Source organism: Notolabrus celidotus, chromosome 7 (assembly GCF_009762535.1).
Source record: "Notolabrus celidotus isolate fNotCel1 chromosome 7, fNotCel1.pri, whole genome shotgun sequence".
Taxonomy (NCBI): Eukaryota; Metazoa; Chordata; class Actinopteri; order Labriformes; family Labridae; genus Notolabrus; species Notolabrus celidotus.
Window position 1 is genome coordinate 6410885 of NC_048278.1, and position 17253 is coordinate 6428137.

Consider the following 17253-nt stretch of genomic DNA (forward strand, 5'->3'; position numbering starts at 1 on the left):
TGGCTGCTTACCGGTCAGCTCCGCCCCTCTGACGCGCAGCAGCCTGCGCACAGTGCGCAGCTCCTCCGGTTGTCTCTAGTCTTCTTCGACAAGTGGAGCAACACGGCAGAGGTCAGACACAGTGCAAGTAAAGTCTAACTGATAAGGAACTAGGAAGGCTGTCCTGTGAGGACTGTTAGAGACACACGAAGAGCTCCGGAGGAAAGGTTGAACTGGTGAGACATGGAGGAGACGGGCGGTGTGACGGCGTACGGAGCTTCACTTGCTGGAGGAGGTTTCGACGTCAGCAAGTTTGTCCGACAACCTCAAACTATCGTGCGGTTTCTCAGTTGGGTGAGTGAAGACTGTGCCAAAGTATGATTTTGTCATTTAAAAAGTATTCCAAAGGGTCAAATAAGGCAGTTCTTTTATTCAACTTAGTCAATGCGCAGGTGCGCCTGGCCGCGTGTCTGTAAACTACCCATTAACACGAGTGCGTAAATGTTATATGTGAACATGGAGCTCACTGGATTCAACAACAGGCTGGAACAGCAGTGTCTCTGCAGAGCGTCAGGTTGCACACAGCTGGTGTGTCACAGCAGCCTGGCGACAGCACAGGTCAACACCGCTTCTGTCAGAGGACAAAGACTGTAAACTGTCAGACACTGAGACGTCGACTTAGCCTCCAAAATATATTATTGTGTTCATATTATCCATTTAGTTTAATTCTGACAGTGTGTCTATTTTAATATATACACTACAGTAATATATATACACTAATATATACAAAAGTTTGGACACACCTTCTCATTCAATGGTTTTTATTTATTTTAATTATTTTCAACATTGTAGATTAATACTGAAGACATCAAAACTATTAAATAATCTGGTTTTGCCATAATCTGGATTACAACAGTAGTCAAATAGGGCTATCCATTGTGTACTAACCCTACCTCTGAACAACACAACTGATGGTCTCAAACACATCAAGAAGGCAAGTCATTCTACAAATGAACTCTTGACAAGGCTCATGTTAATTAGAAACCATTCCAGGAGACCACTTCATGAAGCAGACTGAGAGAATACCAAAAGTGTGCAAAGCTGTCATGAAGGAAAAAGGGGGCTACTTTACAGAATCTAAAATATAAAACATATTCTGCTTTGTTTAACACTTTATTGTTCATAAAATAATTCCTTATATGTTCTGTCATAGTTTTGATATATTTGGTATAAATCTACAGTGTTAACAATAATCAAAATAAATACAAACCCTTGAATGAGAAGGTGTTTCCAATCATTTGACTGGTAAACATAAACTTATCTGAAAATTGATAAACACAGTAACAGACCTATTCATTGTCTAAATCACTTCAAATGAACGTGGGGAGTTTATGTGCCAGGGAAAGTCCTGATAAGATGCTTTAATTTGTTTATCACCTGTTGCTAGGCAAATCTTGTACTACAGATTTGTTCTGTGGTTGAGACACAGTTGAGGAAAGTCCAAAACATGTCCTACCAGACTGGTTATGCAGAAGATAATAATCTTTCCAGGGTGATCGTGAGCACACAGAGTAAAGGATTAGGTCTGAACTGCTTCCCCAAACATCTCCTACAGGACTATGATTACACATGACTGCTCTCATCTCCTAACAGACTCATGTCTCACTATAGGATTTTTATCCACTTGGTTGATGAAGCTGAAACGATGTGTTCGGCCCACAGCTCATGTAAATTATAGGCAGATGGAAATCACCCAGCTATACCAGGAAAGTGTTGCACATCCAGTGTGATCTCTGAGGACAGAATGTGCCCTCAGTTGGCTCATCATCTGAGTATCTATGTTAATGGGTTTAGGAAACTGTGTGTGTATGTGTGTGTGAGGGGGGATTATGTGTGTGTAACCGGTAAACATTGGATGGTGGGCAGGTAAGATGATACCTCTGCCCACCTGTGGACCCTCGCTTTTATTCTTGGTGAATGTGCTCCACTGATTTCCCTCTCAAACACACACACACACTCTCTCTCTCTCTCTCTCTCTCTCTCTCTCTCTCTCTCTCTCTCTCTCTCTCTCTCTCTCTCTCTCTCTCTCTCTCTCTCTCTCTCTCTCTTCCTCTCTCTTCCTCTCTCTATCTCTCTCTCTCTCTCACACACACACACACACACACACACACACACACACACACACACACACACACACACACACACGTGCACAAGAGAGGACTGTTTTCCAGTGACCCCTGCCTACATGTCCCATAATGCATCAGACCTGTTTCTGGAGCAAAGAAGGGTGCTTACAGTGGATCTTATTCATCAACGATTCAAAGTCACATCACTTTATTCTCCTGTGACAGGCTGAAAGATGTTGAAATAGTAAATGTTGTTTCAGTAGTCTGTTGTCCTGACTAAAAACTGCATTAGATCTGTTCATTCAAGCCCACACACTTTCCCTCCATCTATTTATGTACAGACATATCAATCTGCACTTCCCCTAACAATCCTTCTGTCACCACTTCTCTAATATCCCCCTCTCCTCCTACATTTTTTGGTTCTTATTGTCTCATCCCATCAGCAGGACTGAGGCCAGTTTCTCCCTCTGCCCCCTCACCTCATCCTCCTTCCCACCGGTCGAACAGTCGCTCTCTATCCTCCTCCCAGATCTCATAATGAGAGTTGTTAGCGAGTTGGTGGCATCTCTGCTGTCACATGGCAGGCAGCTGCCCTCAGAAATAGGTCACATGGTTAGGTGGGTAAGCGGAGCAGGCAGCAGCAGAGCACGGGACAGTCAGAGGCAGCAGGCAGCGTTCAGCGCTCTTCACTTTGTAAACACATGACGACCAGAGAGCCAGGAGGGATCCTGAGAGTCCACAGGGGAGAGACTGTTTATGATGATGACATGGTTTTTCATGAACAAAACACAGTAAAACAAAGGAAAAATGGTCTCCCTTTTCTTCAATGTTAGTCTAATAACATCTTTTAGCTTGTTATCTATTCTGTATGCTGCTGGACCTGAGTAATGTGTTTTGTTCCTTCATGTTTTTAAATATGACTGAATCTCAGAAATTGAACCTTGAACCTTGCACCTTGAATAAATGTATTATTCTCTTCGGTAACTGTTGGTTCTGCAGGCAGAACCTGGATCTGAAGATGTTTTCAAACTTTAGAGTTTTTAAATCAAACTTTTTTTTGAATTGAAGCTGCATTCAAGAAACTCCTGAGATCTTAAAGTTGACTGTTTTGACATTAAGCTCCATCGAGTATAAAAGCAGTATTTTTATCCTGTGACTGATTTTGGGACTTCATATTCTTAAAACCAGCTGTGTGTGATTGTGTTCTTTCAAAGCACCTCGTAGGATTGTTCTCTTAACTCAAGTTCTTCTAAATTTTAGTCAGTGAAGAAGTGAATGTTGTACAAACTTTAAGCCTCAGTTATGAGATTTTTAACCAAACCAAACTCAATCCAAAAACCAAGAACTCCAGGCTGACACGGTTTAGCTTTGCTCCTTAAAAACTGTTTCAGTAATCTTTGGTATGCAATGTGACGTTAATGGGCAAACCTGCAGTTTGTCCCTGTCAATGCACAGTTTATCCCTTTCTGTCTGCAAATCATTGAAGACAATCTTCCTCTCCCCTCTTCATCACTGCAGTTGTTTGCCTTGGTGGTGTTTGCCTGCATCTCAACAGAGGGATACATCAACTCTCCCCACAGTCCTGAAGCAAAGTGCATCTTTAACCAGAACGACTCAGCGTGTCATTATACTATCTTCATCGGGGTGCTCGCCTTCCTGGCATGTGTGGGCTTCCTGGTTCTGGATGTTTACTTGCCTTACATGAGCAACGCACGGGAGAGGAAGTACGCTGTCATTGCAGACCTGGGATTCTCAGGTGAGGGGTTCTTAAGAATGATTGTTTGTTGAGTTTAAAGCTAATATAAAACAAATTTTGAAACCAAAAGAGAAAAAATAAGGAAGTTAAGTGGTGTGAATGTTTGGCATATAGCTGCAGGAAAATCAGAACCCAAAGCTTAAATTCTCCTCAGCTCTATTAAGTGTTGATCACTGTTTTGGCTCACTGTCACTTTTCCTCTCCCTCCAAAATGCAGCCGGTTTGCTTTAACACGAGACCTCACAACAGCAGACAGACCCAGATAGTGACTGGTTGATCCACATAGTACAACAATGAGCAGCTGAAATGGTAGTGATTTCCTTCAGCAGGTGTCAGAGACCAAAAACAGAGCAACAAGAGAGTAAATATTTAACCTTCTCATGCTCTTCACCTCATATTTACATACATACAGTAGCTAACTCTTGCATGTCATGTTGTGTTATGTCTTAAACTAGAGGTCATAAAAACATTAACGCTGCTTTAAAGTGTACAATAATGATATATCTAGTCTAAAATATGTACTTTAAATAGTTATCTCTACTTCTCAGCCTTTCTGTTTCAGTTTCAGTCTTCCCGTCTCCACGTGAAGCCTTCGCACACAAAGCCTGAGTATTGTTATAATCCGGGACAAACCTCTGCCTGTTTCCCTGACATAACATACCATGTATTATTCACTGCTGAAGTATGAGCAGCAGGGTGGAGGAGGGGAGAGTGACGTCACACATTTAGATGAAATTAAACATTCATCAGCTCTAAATGACGCTGTTCACAGTCAGCCATTCTTTCAGAAAACAATGAAGTGGTAGTTTGAAAAAAAAAACAGCTTTTGGTCGTTTGTGCAGATGGCAGCTAACCTCTGTCTGTTTTCATTCTTTGGGTTATTTTCACAGGGGTTTACTTTTCATATCAGGGTTTTTTAGATGACTTTTCCTGCATTGAAAACACTCTTTTATATCTGTGTGTGTGTTTGTGCATCTGTGTCTGTGTATGTTTTCTAGGGGCGTGGACCTTCCTGTGGTTTGTGTGTTTCTGCCTGTTGGCCAGTCAATGGGGTAAAACTCATGAAATTGGAGGAATACCAGTGGATGCTGCACGTGCCACTGTGGCCTTCTCATTCTTCTCTATAGCAACATGGGTGAGAACGCCGCTGACCTCTTGTTTTATTGTGAAAAGCACAGATGTTAGCCAAATTTTTAACAGTGATTTATTTTCCAGGGGTCTGAATGTGCTTATTTACTTTCTTGTCAAGAGCTGGATTGATCAAGAAGTTAGACACCATTGTTCTTTGTCTGTTAAAATGAGGGGAAAGTCACTGAGAATGAATATGGCCACTAATGGTACCAAGAATTGCGTATCATTTGACCCCACTATCTGCTCCGTCTGAAGGTCTAATTCACAAAGTAAATTGCTCTCATGATATTTAATCATAAATACGCTCACAAGGTTCAGCAGCTCCGTGTTTGCTCCAGTTTTGCGTCTTATTGTGATTGAGAAGAGCTGTCTGCATCCCCACTCTGTGCTGTGCAGAGCCGAGATGTGGACTCTAATCGTGATGGAGAAACTTCTATCCACCTTATTTATGTGTATTTATTTAACCTTTATTTAACCAGGTTGGTCCCATTGAGATCAAAGTTTCTCTTTTTCAAGGAAAACCTGGCCAAGACAGTCAGCAGCAAAAAACACAAAGTTACAGACACAGACACACAGAGAACCAAAGTACACTTTCCAAGCACAACGTTTGTCGCAGAAAGAGCCGTTACCTAGGAGGCACTTGTAGCAAGATACACTAAAAACAACAACATGTTAAAGATTCAGCTTCAAAGTCTTTCATTTTAGATTTAAAAACATTAAGTGACACCAGCTCCTTGAGTTTCAAGCATAGACTGTATAAAATATGGACGTAGTATCCATGACGTCACCCATCTGTTTCTGAAGAGCTGTTTTGAGACCAATTGTCGGTGGCAGCCATATTGCTGCTGTCGAGCGAGTGTGATGTAAAGAGGCGGAGTTTGAGCCTCCTAGCCAACAGCTGCAGCGTTTCCGCAGGCAGCTGTGCCTCTCATTGGAAGACTCGTAATCTCAATATCTTTGAAATTGCCGCGTTACAAAAAAAATCACCCCCCTCACAGTGAGAGCTGATCGAGAAATGAGCTATCCAGACTACACTCGTTTTTTGAACCAGGCTGTAAACACGTTTATTTCTGCTGTAAAGATCGGCTTTTACCCATTCATGTGTATGTGACTTCCGGTACTTTTGGAGCCAGCCTCAAGCGGATCCTTGATGAACTGCAGCTTTTAACACTTCCGCATTGGAGTCATATTTTTAGACTGGAGGTTGCTGCTTAGTTTCAAGCCATTCTGCAGTAAATTCCAGGCTGAGGGTGCAGAATACCTAAAAGCCCTTTTCCCAATTTCTGTACGAGCTCTTGGGACAGAAAACGTTAAAAAGTCCTGGGAACTGCTTTCTTGTCAAGAGCTGGATGATTTAGACACCATTGTTCTGTGTCTGTTAAAACTGAGGGGGAAGTCACTGAGAATGAATATGACCACTAACAGTACCAAGAATTGCGTATAATTTCTCTGTCTGAAGGTCTAATTCACAAAGCGAATAGCTCTAATGATATTCAATGCTCACTTAGTTCAGCAGTTCCGTGTAGTTTGCTCAAGTTTTGCGTCTTGTTGTGATTGAGATGAGCTATCGGCATCCCCACTCTGTGCGGTGCAGAGCTGAGATGTGGACTCTAATCCTGACAGAGAAACTTCTATCCACATAGATGACGAGCTGAATGAAGTCCTTACTATTTTGGAGTCGATTCATGACAGATGTGACACAAATGTCACAGTTTATACACAGCCGACTTTACACATATGACCCCACACTGATTACATCCCTGATTATTATCAGTAGATAGTAATTTCAAACTAATGTTAAATAAAATTAGACATTACTTTTAGTTAATCCAGAGATGGACTTTTTGTCTTGATCTCTGAAAAGTTTCAGTGTGGAAATGCTTAAAAATGCTCCAGCAAAATTACCACCAGCTCTCAGCAAACAGTAGAGATTCACAGTTGCATCATGTTAGTGTTAGTGCCATTATTTGTTAATAAAGTGGGTTTATTTTAGAATGAGGCTTGTTTACATAGAAAGGGGTCTACTTTGCTCCAAATGGCTCATTTAAATGTCAGCAAACAACCCTGACCCACAGAGAAGCTATTTGCTCTGCTACACAGTAAATGGTGCACTTAACTCTTTGCACGTGCTCAGCTAATGTCTTTCTGGCACATTTGCTCAGGTTTAGCAGGTGCAAAAGCCAAACAGTCCTTTTGTAAATCAGGCCCTGAATCTACTGCCTAGGGATGATTAATAAGCTCCACTCAAAGACCACCTAGAGCCTTGTGAGTTCAGGACAGGACCCAAGAGTGGGACTGCAGGCTAGATCAGTTGAGGACAACAGCTCTACTCAATAACTTATTTCTTCACTTTGATTTCTCAGCTACTGAACACCAAACTAATGTGTGCTTAGAGGTGCCAGTGAGCAGACTTCAGAGTCAGCAAACCTTTTTCTAGAAATGAGGTTTACTGCATGAACCATATTTTACAGGAACAGCTGAGCAAATAATATCACTTGTTTCTTCTTTGTGTACTGGGCTTTATTTTTCTGATAACACTGCTTGTAACTTCTCAAAGGGTATTCATTGACTGGCTTTGAAGTTTTCATTTGCTAAATTGTGCATCACTTGAATGCACCATTTAGAGGACTCATCAAAGCAATCCTGTAATTAACTGCAATACTACACAGAAGTTATGTGTAAAGCATCGAGTCTCTGTGTTTCCTTTTTGCTTTCCAAGTATATTTATGTACCAGTATGCAGTGAAACCAGTTCAGTCACTTTGGAACATCCTCCGCTGTTTTCTAAAGTCTGTCTTTTCTTCACCTTGTGCAGGGGATCCTCACCTACTTTGCTCTGGGTCGTTTCCGCAGAGGTGTAAATGAAGTCAGCATCCCGACCTACACAGAGCCACCACCGGATCAACACACCCCTTACCCTCCAACCTACGCCCCCACCTCCTATAACCCCACCACCTACAACCCCACCACCTACACCCCCACCACTTACACAGCTTATCCCAGCAGCGTGCCCGACATGCTTCCGCAGCCTCCCTTCACCCAGCAGCCCCAGCCGCAGGGAGATACCGGTTATCAGCCGCCAAACTACTGAGACAAAGGGAGGTCACGCGACAGGGAGGTGTCCCAGGTCATCTGTTGGTGGACTGACTGTAGCTGCACTACACAGATTCAGATTCATATCATATTGATGTGGTGTTATATTTGATTCGACACACTTTCTAAAATATGTCCAATCAAACCAAGAGAACCTGAGCAGTGCACCTGCAAGTCAGAGATGAGGGACACACTGGTTCAAGGGTCGGTTCAGATCTTAAGACTTCAGGCTGACTGTTAAGATTAGCTCTGATGATTGAGTAATCTGACTTTAGACCTTTGTGCAAAGATGCAACTTTTACCTCAAATCAGCTTATCCTGAAGGGGAGAGGTGGTTGGAATGTATCCGGGAGTTCAGAGGTCACAGTACGTGACGTCATGAAGAAAACCTGTGAACCCTCCAATCAGAGAGGAGGAATCCAACGCTTCACGTGCCCCTCTTTGCTCTCTGATAGAAATCTATCAGAGAAGCTGCCATTTTGATGGTAGTATGGTAGTATGTGCCTGATTTTCTTTTCTTCTTTGACGTGGTGAACTCTTCCACTCCAGTGTATTTAATTTGAGGACCTACAAACAGATAAAGTCAAGATACGGTGCAAAAAGACCACTACGAGCCAAATGTTCTGTTGTGATTTTTTTTTATAAAGTAGGTCCTGTAAAGATAATTCAGTTAAGTTTGTTAGCCATTAAACATTACACTTACTAAGTTTAGCAATATTTGTGCTACAGGTTGTTGACCCTGAGATTGTTATCTAAACAAGCTTTTTTTAAAAGACCACTCTTGGCAGAAAGTGCCCTCGTTGAAGACCATATAAGTCCCTTCATATCTTTATGTTGGTAAAACTGGGTTTAATTAGCTCATCTGTAGAGGTGTTATTTAGTCAGTGTTGCCCTTGAGCATGTAGCTAACACTGAGATAGACAGGAGGGAGGAGCATGTAGATGACTGCACTTACTGAACAGGTTTATCCATCGAGGGTAACTTATTAACTTCCAGCAACACGGCTCACTGCAGCAGAGCAGCCTCACGCCTCCTGCACGGCCTCTGTGACTTAAGTTCTTGTAATGCTGATGTGTATCTCCTGTTTACAGGCACACTGATCTTAACTGCTGAAGACAGACTGCAGCTGTATGTGTTACAGCTGACAGGTTAACACCTCGGCCGGCTCTGGTGACCTTTAAAAGCATTTCCTACTGGTTGCATTGTGCCTGACTGTAACACATTTGTTAGTTTTACACCGTAACAATCTTGAACCAGCCCGGGGTATTCTGGGTATTGACGGAGCGTGAGCTGAATTTAGATCTGTGAATGAAAGATCAGACTTTGAATGTGGGTATATTTATTAAATGTGACAATGTTGTGGATTCACATTGAAGACATTTAGGGAGTCATTTTTGGTGATATTGTTGGTTTAGAGAAAAACAACTTACTGAGGCGTACTCTGCGACTACAAACACTGCTGTGGATTTGTTATGGAGTGAAATTATGATTTGATTTTGGGGAAGAAAAGTAAATAAAATGTGCCATGATTAAATACTGATGTTATATTTATGCCAAACAGCTGTGCCTTATGATCTGTGCTAAAGTGAAATCTTAAACACTTTAGTGAACATTAAAAATGATTGTTATCCTCTGTCGTTAAGAATGCAGCTTCTCACCAACTTGAATGACTTGACTGCTGGTTTTTAAACTGTCCGTGCACGTTGAAACTTCTGCAGTTAATTGACTTGACATCCAAATGTACATTTCATTCATGAGGCGCCTTGTTTTTAGTTGCAAGACTGAGCAAACTTTAAAATCACTTCTTAATTTGTGATGGCTTCACTTTTTTTTTTAAAGACTGGCAGAAAATACTGATTACACTATGGTTGGCTTCCTTTTCCCCCTCTCTGTACTTTTATTGAACATGGAGTCTGGATGTTGCCATGCGCCCCTTTGCTTTTGTTTGTCATCATGAAGCACAACATCAATTTACTTGAGACCTTTTGTTTGAAGAATAAAATGATTCACTAGATGTCCACTTGTACTGAAGTCATTATTACATCTGAGTACTGAAGTGATACAGGTTTTATTTAGTGTGTAGGATATACTTTTCCATCCCAGCCTGCCAGCCAACATCTCATCCTTGGAGCATGCCAGGATTTGAGTAGGTTATTTTGGTCTCCTGTAGTATGTGAAGTTATAGGGTTACACCTCTCACAGTTAGTGCACCGATTTGAAAACATACAGGATTTAAAAAGGCAGGAAGGGAGAACCACTTGATCTTATTTTAAGTGTTAAAAAGATCATTTGACGAGATATCGCTTCTCAAATAGTCAAACGAGGAGTCAACTTACATAATGAAAACAAGACAGTTGACTTTGTTTATCAAAATAATTTAAAAACATATAGTTGATACTACAGATGGTGAATGTGCAAGTGAGTAACTTAGTAATGCACTCATTTAAGGCTATCAGGTGCTGTCTATCAAATGAAGCACAACATATTAGACTGCACTGCCCCAATTATACATCACATAAAATCACTTATGAATGAGTGTTGAGATCCAGCAATGCTCTCAAACAGTCTCATTTCAGTGGTCAGAGGTGGAGAGAGGAGAAAAGCTTCCTGGGGATCCCAGAGTCTGTGAGTTTTTCAGCTGCAACATTATGTGGAGTTTCATTCCTGAATGGAGCACTGTTCTCTTTGTCGCCCATTAGACCTCCATAACACCTTCGACACACTGCCTGGTACTTGTCAGCTCCTCCGATCACCTCCACCTGAGCAATGGACGAAGAAAAGTAGACTGTTTATAAATGATTGATAATGAAATCATGCTTTTGTCTCAGTTTACGCAATCTCAATTCTCACTACGTTTGAATGTTCAGATAAAGAAAAGGATGTTTTCAAACTCGGGCTGACATTTTAGTAAAATGACTGTTATATTACTTAAGTGTGAAAAAGCATTTCATGGTTCACTTATTTGAGACCTTCCCAGATTACTCCTCACCTCCTTCTCCGCTCCTATCCTCTTGGTGTAGGCAGCTTCTTTGTAACACTGCATGCAGACGGCGTGCAGCTTCACCACGCTCTCAGCCAGAGGAACCAGGTTCAGAATGTTTCCAAAAGGCTACAAGAATGCAAAGCACAACAAAGATGTACTCAGAGCCAATGAATGGATGGAGGTAAATCACATTACAAGGACAGACAGAGAGACAGACACATCATAGTTGGAATAATCAGTACATTGTACCGTGTGCTATTTTGCAGCTCATGCAGATTGTTCATGCTGGCCTGGATAATGTGTTTTTTGTCTCTACACAGTGGTGCTCTATCGTCTCCAGCAGTATGCACTCGGTGTCTGTTTATCTGCACGTCATTGTGATACTTGCAAACACTTACAGCTCACACTGACAAACACAGACACTCACCTTTCTCTGGAAGGTCCCATCCAAAGCAGCTACAATGACTGTCTTTCCTAAATTGGCCATCTCTTCACAAAACTCCACTGTGTCTGGAAACTACACCAACACAACAGATGTAGTTAGTTTGTAATTTGCCACACTGAATCAACAACGTTCACTTATGCAGAGTTAGACATCCTGCTTTACATGAAGTAAGGATAGCACAAGGGAAATAGAAAGTACATATACTTACAAACTGGCCTTCATCAATTCCAATAACACAGGCTTTCAGAGCAAAATGTCGCACATCCTCCAGGCGATTGGCAGGTATCGCTGCCATTGTGTTTCTAAAAAAGGTGGACATGGCAACAACTTACATTTCATAAAGAAAACAACACACCTTTACGCTTGCTGTTGTGTTTAAGATAAATATAAATACTTTTAAAAAATAGCTTCCTGTTTTAGTCTGAACTTCACAAGAAAATGCCAGTAAGGACAACCTACATTTACCCAGAAACCACCACTAGAGGTCATAATCATATATTGGGTGTAGTCTACATTAACCACTTATTTCTGCTTCCCTGTTTCAAAACTATTTGTATTTCATTCTGAAACAAGTGGGAACTAGTTTGGTTGTTCCACATGGGCAAGCAATAATTTCAGCCCATCCTCAAAGTTTCATTTGTTGTCTTTGCAGAAATTAAACCTTAAAAAGGAGCAAGAGTACTAAACCTCAATGTTGTCCTGTTGTTCTTTCCTTATTCTTCCTCTCACATAAAGACTTGTCTATTTATGTACATGTGAGCAACTTTGACCTTTATAAAAATTAGATCACAATAGGAGGACTTACTTGTCATGTGTTGCCATGCCTGAGTCAGAATAGCGTGTGTCCTTTGCATATTTGACTACTAGGCAGTTATACTGGGCTATTTCGAAACGACGGACTCTTCGCATTAATTCAGTACTGGAAATAAAATGACAAAAATACAGTCAGCATAAATGAACAACACAAACAGTGTGTATTTAGGGTGTGTGACTGTGCCCCTCTTCTTTTCATACTGTAAACTACTGCAGCAGGAAGTGAGTATTTATATGTGATATTGTTTAATGTGCAACAACAGAGTAAAGTGGTCTTAAATTGTGTTAATGTGCAAAGTATATTTTGCATTACAGAATGACAGACAGTATATATAGAGTGTGAGAGACAGCTGGTTGAAGTAAACAATGCAGGCAATTTGGCGGGAGGTTCATATATAGGCGGAATCTGTGACTCCACTTATTTTTTACAATTCTTTAACAATTGTTTATAAACACACATGCTATCTTTACAAACAATGACACGGCTGTTTTTAATGTTTATGCATAAATAACTCACCTTTTGCCTGAAAACATGGGTCCAAAGATGACCTGCGAACAGAGGAGTAAAAAGTTGAGACCTGAAGCATTTCCTGACAAACATTAACCAATGTCATGTTAATCTACGTTCACTTAAATCACACAGAGCTCAGTTTGTGGAGGGTAATTCATGATTTGAAAGAGAACATCAATAACATACCTGAATCTGTCCCCGTGCTTTCCTCGGTGAATTAGGAAAAACTCTTGGATAGTCCACACAGTCCATGTTTATCTTCTATACGTGGTGATTAAAGAAAAAGTGAAATAATAAATATATATATCAAAGACTGGGCAGGACAGGAACAGCTGCTCTGAGGCTTAAATGTTGAATATGCCGCGCTGGCGGGTACTTTGTAAAACGCTCAACAGTGGATAACGTCACGTGATTCTCTCAACCAGTCAGCATAGGTAGAGCCGTAGCAGTGTATAGCGCATGCGCAAAAAGCTGACCAATCAGGTGCATTATCATAATGAAGGCGAACTATTCACTTTCAGTCATGGTCATTTTACAGAGAAGTACTAGTACAAAGTAAAAGTAGGACTACTTACCACAATGTAGAGACCTCACTGGTCTACATGCAGTAAAAGATCTGTAGGCCAATGTGAACAATACGGAAGAGGATTAGGGCTACTGAGGGAAAATAATTAAAGCGGCAGTTGATATTTTGAACTTATTTTGTGCTGTGTTTGGCAAAAAAAGTCATAACACTCATTAACAGCCATCAATAAATTAGGTATTTTGAGATTATGGCGAGATCTCTGTGTTTTCCTCTGCCTCTGTATCCGGCAATCTATAAATTCCAAATCGCTCCTGTCAGCTCTGCCCAATCAGAACCAATCTCCTAATTGGTCCTCCTACATCATCCTAATTGAGCGTGCTCTAAGATCTGTTTGTGGGCTGGGCTTACAGGAGTAGAGAGGGGTGTAGTAAGAGTGAACTCTGGTGTGGAGGGGTAGTGTGGACTTTCAAAATCTCTCCCAGAAATGGTGTTTATTCCAGGACTACCAACAGAAGCTTTAAGGTGCAAATTGTTTTATTTTTTAAAATTATTATTATGAGATAAAAGTCAGAATTCTAAGTTTAATCTCAGAATAATAATTTTAAAAAATATTGCACCCTAGTTTTTTTTTTTCAGTGGCCTTAATACTCTTCAGTAGGACAAAAGTGAAACAATTTAGTAAAATATTGCAAACAGTGAGAATACAGTTTGTATGATGAATACAACAGGTAACTTTATGAAAATATTGTGTTCATGTTATATCTGATGGTAATACTACAAGTCTAAAACGTTTTTAAAACTGTCCAAAAGACAGTGTTTCAAGAATAAAAGGTTTGGTGTGAAATCAGGTTTGTATGGAAGCCCTAAAAGGACATGATTCAATGCATTTTATTTTCTCTGTTTTCTCGAGATAACAAGTTAATTTCAATCGTTTTTTTTGAGGTCTCGCCTTCTTTTTTTGTTACCTTTGTTTTCTGGAGATAACGAGAAAAATGAATCGATATATCTCGAGAAAACTGAGAATATCAAATTGTATTTAATCATGTTCTTTTAGGGCTTCCATACTAAAAATAAAAGGAGTGCATGTATACATTTGGTTACCAAGTAACTTCAGGTAATAGGAAAGGTTTGTTTTAAGTTTCTTACATTTTTTTTTTTTTTTACACAAACATTGTTAAGAAATTTTTGCCTGAGTAAAGAAGAAAAAAACATTTTGTTACGAGACATTTATCTTATAGGTTGAAGCTCAAAAACACAAAAAATGAGCTCTGTTCTCTGTATAAAACAAGGTAAATGATCCCAATATCAAGAGAAAAATAAGTCAAGATCTCGAGATACAAGCTTTGTTTTCTCAAGATAATGAGAAAATGAACTTTTTATCCTGAGAAAATTTAGAAAACAAAACTTATTTAATCATGTCCTTGTAGGACTTCCGTAGCTTTGTTTAGCCTGTTAGCGGCATGGTCTTTACAAAGAGATTTTTGACGTTGTAATGGTGTCAGGGGTTAAGAAAGACGAACATTTCTGTTTGACTTTAGATAAAAAGAAGAATGCCCTGTAGGGTTGGGGTAAGGTCGGGTGGTGATTAGGATTTCCTCTCAGAGTACCATCTCAGCCCCCGCCCGAGAAGAGTTCTGAACAGGAGAGAAATCAGAGCAGAGGGGAGGGGTCTCCGCCTGCCTCAAACCCCCTGAACAACACCAGCACCTGTGCAACTCCCCCTCCCTTTACACCCTCAAACCTCAACCAGGTCATCCTCCTCCCTAATGACCCTTTCTCCCGCCTGTCCCCACTTGGAGTTCACTGATCAGATGAAGGAGCTAATCAACACTGGATTTAAATATATCCCCTGCCCTTATCCCATAAACCCCCATGGCGTCCCCCTCAAGCCACTGCGGTTCCATCAGGCTCTGTCTCCTCAACCTGATGAGGAAGAAAAGGCTGCTTGTGTTCAGGATGTACCAAGCTAAAACTGATATGTGGTGGGTTCAGGCTGCAAGGACAATGGTAGTCATGACTCCAGGATAAGTTAAGGATTGTATCCCCTGGAAGGGCATCCACAGGGCATATTGTTAACACTATATCCACTGGAAGGGCATCTAGAGGGCAGTTTTAACACATTGTTCACTGCAAGGTCACCCTGAGGCCAGTTTTTTCCATTACACTTTCTACAAGGGCATCCAAAAGGCAATCATTTACATTTTAATCACTTGAAGGGCAGCTGCAAAACAATTTGTATGTGTCTTCCACTGAAAGGACACCAGAGAAAGCATTTTGTAATGTTTTATCTACAGTGGAATCAAATTGGGCACTTCAGGGGGGTATTTTCGGACATTAGGGCAGCAGGGGGGGCAATTGCTGACCCCCTGAGTACACCACAGATCACAAGGCCCTTATGCATTTCATTGTGCCTCTGTTTGAAAATCAAAAACCCTTTAATAATACACCTACTCATGCATGTGCCGTGGTTTTTACAGCTTCATCTACATCCTCCTTTGACTTTCATTTCCTACATTACAGCTGTCGTCTCCTGTGTATTAGTCGGTCACATGTTCAAGCAGTGACCAAACATTTATAAATCAAAACAGAAGTAGTTTCATTCCTCTTCCAGTTTAACTTGTTCTCCACATGGTGTCACACTAACTGGATAGTGAGAAAGCTGTGCTTTCTTTGACATTGTGTAAACCAGCTGAAGGTCTAAAGTCCAGTCCTTTGGTCCTACAGCGGCTCACATGTGGCCCACATTTCAGAAAACCTTTGTGGAGTTCAGTCACTTAAAGAGAGAGAATGTCAAACTTGACTGAAATGGAGAAAGATGTAAGTATTTGACCTTTTTCTGTGTTAGCATCAGTGGTGGACAGTAACAAAGTAAATTTACATGAGTACTGTACTTAAGTACATTTTTTGAGTATCTGTACTTTACTTGAGTATTATTTTTAGGGGAACTTATTACTTTTACTCCACTACATTCAGAAGACAATATTTGTACTTTTGACTCAACTACATTTCTATCAATGCTCTAGTTACTCACTACTTTTGCTTTGAAGTCAGCTCATGAATGTCCTTCTCTTTTCTGAAATCTGATCCCTAAGACAGTAAACTGTGTTTGTGTAGTTCTGTTTGTCTCAGTGGTTTAGTCGTACCTGTATATTGTGCGTCTCCATGGTTGAACGTGGAGCAAACACAGAGCACAGTTCACTCAGATCAGGCAGTTCATTAAGAGGTGTATGGTTGGCTATAATTATCCACCTGAACACCCATGGTCATATCTTCAGCCTGTGTTAGAGGTTTTTGAAATGAAGAATGATACGTATCGTATCAAGCTACATAAGATTTGTTAAATTCCAGATTAACATTTCAAACTAAGCTGTCTGTGCTTGGAGTAACTTAGTTTCTGTTTTTATTCCATGTTATAGTTTTTAGAGATTTCCAGCAATGGTTTCTAAATAATAGTAACATTATGTAACAGAATGTACTCCTATGTATTCTTGACTTCACTCATGTGTTGTGAAAATACAAAGTTTTGAGATATTTTATGAAGTACTTTGAATACTTAAGTATTTTTAAAAGCAAGTACTTCAGGATTTTAACTCAAGTAATAATCTGAAAGAGTAACTTTCACTTGTATTGGAGTAATAATTGACCTGGAGTATCTATACTTTGACTTAAGTAATGAGCCTGTGTCCACCACTGGTTAGCAATATGATAGTTTGGCATAAAAAAATGATAGTTTCTATCACTTGAGTTATATTTGGCTGATATCTCTAACAGAATGTCTAAAATAATTCTAATAAAAACATCTTTCTTGGTCCTTTTGGACACAGAAAATGAATTCACAATAAAATAGGCCGTATCCACAGCAGCAGAGTGTTGATATTATCAGAGGAGGGC

The 17253-nt window shown here is 40.4% G+C and overlaps 2 protein-coding genes across 2 annotated transcripts; one reads left to right on the forward strand and one right to left on the reverse strand.

Moving 5' to 3' along the window:
• Positions 1-6: 6 nt before the first annotated feature.
• On the forward strand, positions 7-10098 carry syngr2b (synaptogyrin 2b). Its single transcript, XM_034687016.1, has 4 exons — positions 7-333; positions 3624-3861; positions 4860-4996; positions 7807-10098. Exons 1-4 carry the CDS (start codon positions 223-225, stop codon positions 8080-8082), a joined length of 762 nt encoding a protein of 253 aa, XP_034542907.1. The 5' UTR covers positions 7-222; the 3' UTR covers positions 8083-10098.
• A 35-nt stretch (positions 10099-10133) lies between these two features.
• On the reverse strand, positions 10134-13265 carry tk1 (thymidine kinase 1, soluble). Its single transcript, XM_034687017.1, has 7 exons — positions 13023-13265; positions 12843-12874; positions 12318-12431; positions 11721-11814; positions 11495-11584; positions 11074-11193; positions 10134-10843 (listed from the first exon to the last, which is right to left on the reverse strand). The coding sequence occupies exons 1-7, from the start codon at positions 13086-13088 to the stop codon at positions 10664-10666; spliced, it is 696 nt and encodes a 231-aa protein (XP_034542908.1). The 5' UTR covers positions 13089-13265; the 3' UTR covers positions 10134-10663.
• Between the last annotated feature and the right edge of the window lie 3988 nt (positions 13266-17253).

Bases quoted from the DNA above. Each gene is read 5' to 3' on its own strand.
- tk1 (XM_034687017.1), bottom strand. From the start codon at position 13,088: ATGGACTGTGTGGACTATCCAAGAGTTTTTCCTAATTCACCGAGGAAA. The intron at 11,815-12,317 runs GTAAGTCCTCCT...CACCTTTTTTAG, and splicing joins GGCATGGCAACACATGACAA to AAACACAATGGCAGCGATAC. The intron at 11,194-11,494 runs GTGAGTGTCTGT...GCATTCTTGTAG, and splicing joins ATGGGACCTTCCAGAGAAAG to CCTTTTGGAAACATTCTGAA.
- syngr2b (XM_034687016.1), top strand. From the start codon at position 223: ATGGAGGAGACGGGCGGTGTGACGGCGTACGGAGCTTCACTTGCTGGA. The intron at 334-3,623 runs GTGAGTGAAGAC...TCATCACTGCAG, and splicing joins TCGTGCGGTTTCTCAGTTGG to TTGTTTGCCTTGGTGGTGTT. The intron at 3,862-4,859 runs GTGAGGGGTTCT...TATGTTTTCTAG, and splicing joins TGCAGACCTGGGATTCTCAG to GGGCGTGGACCTTCCTGTGG.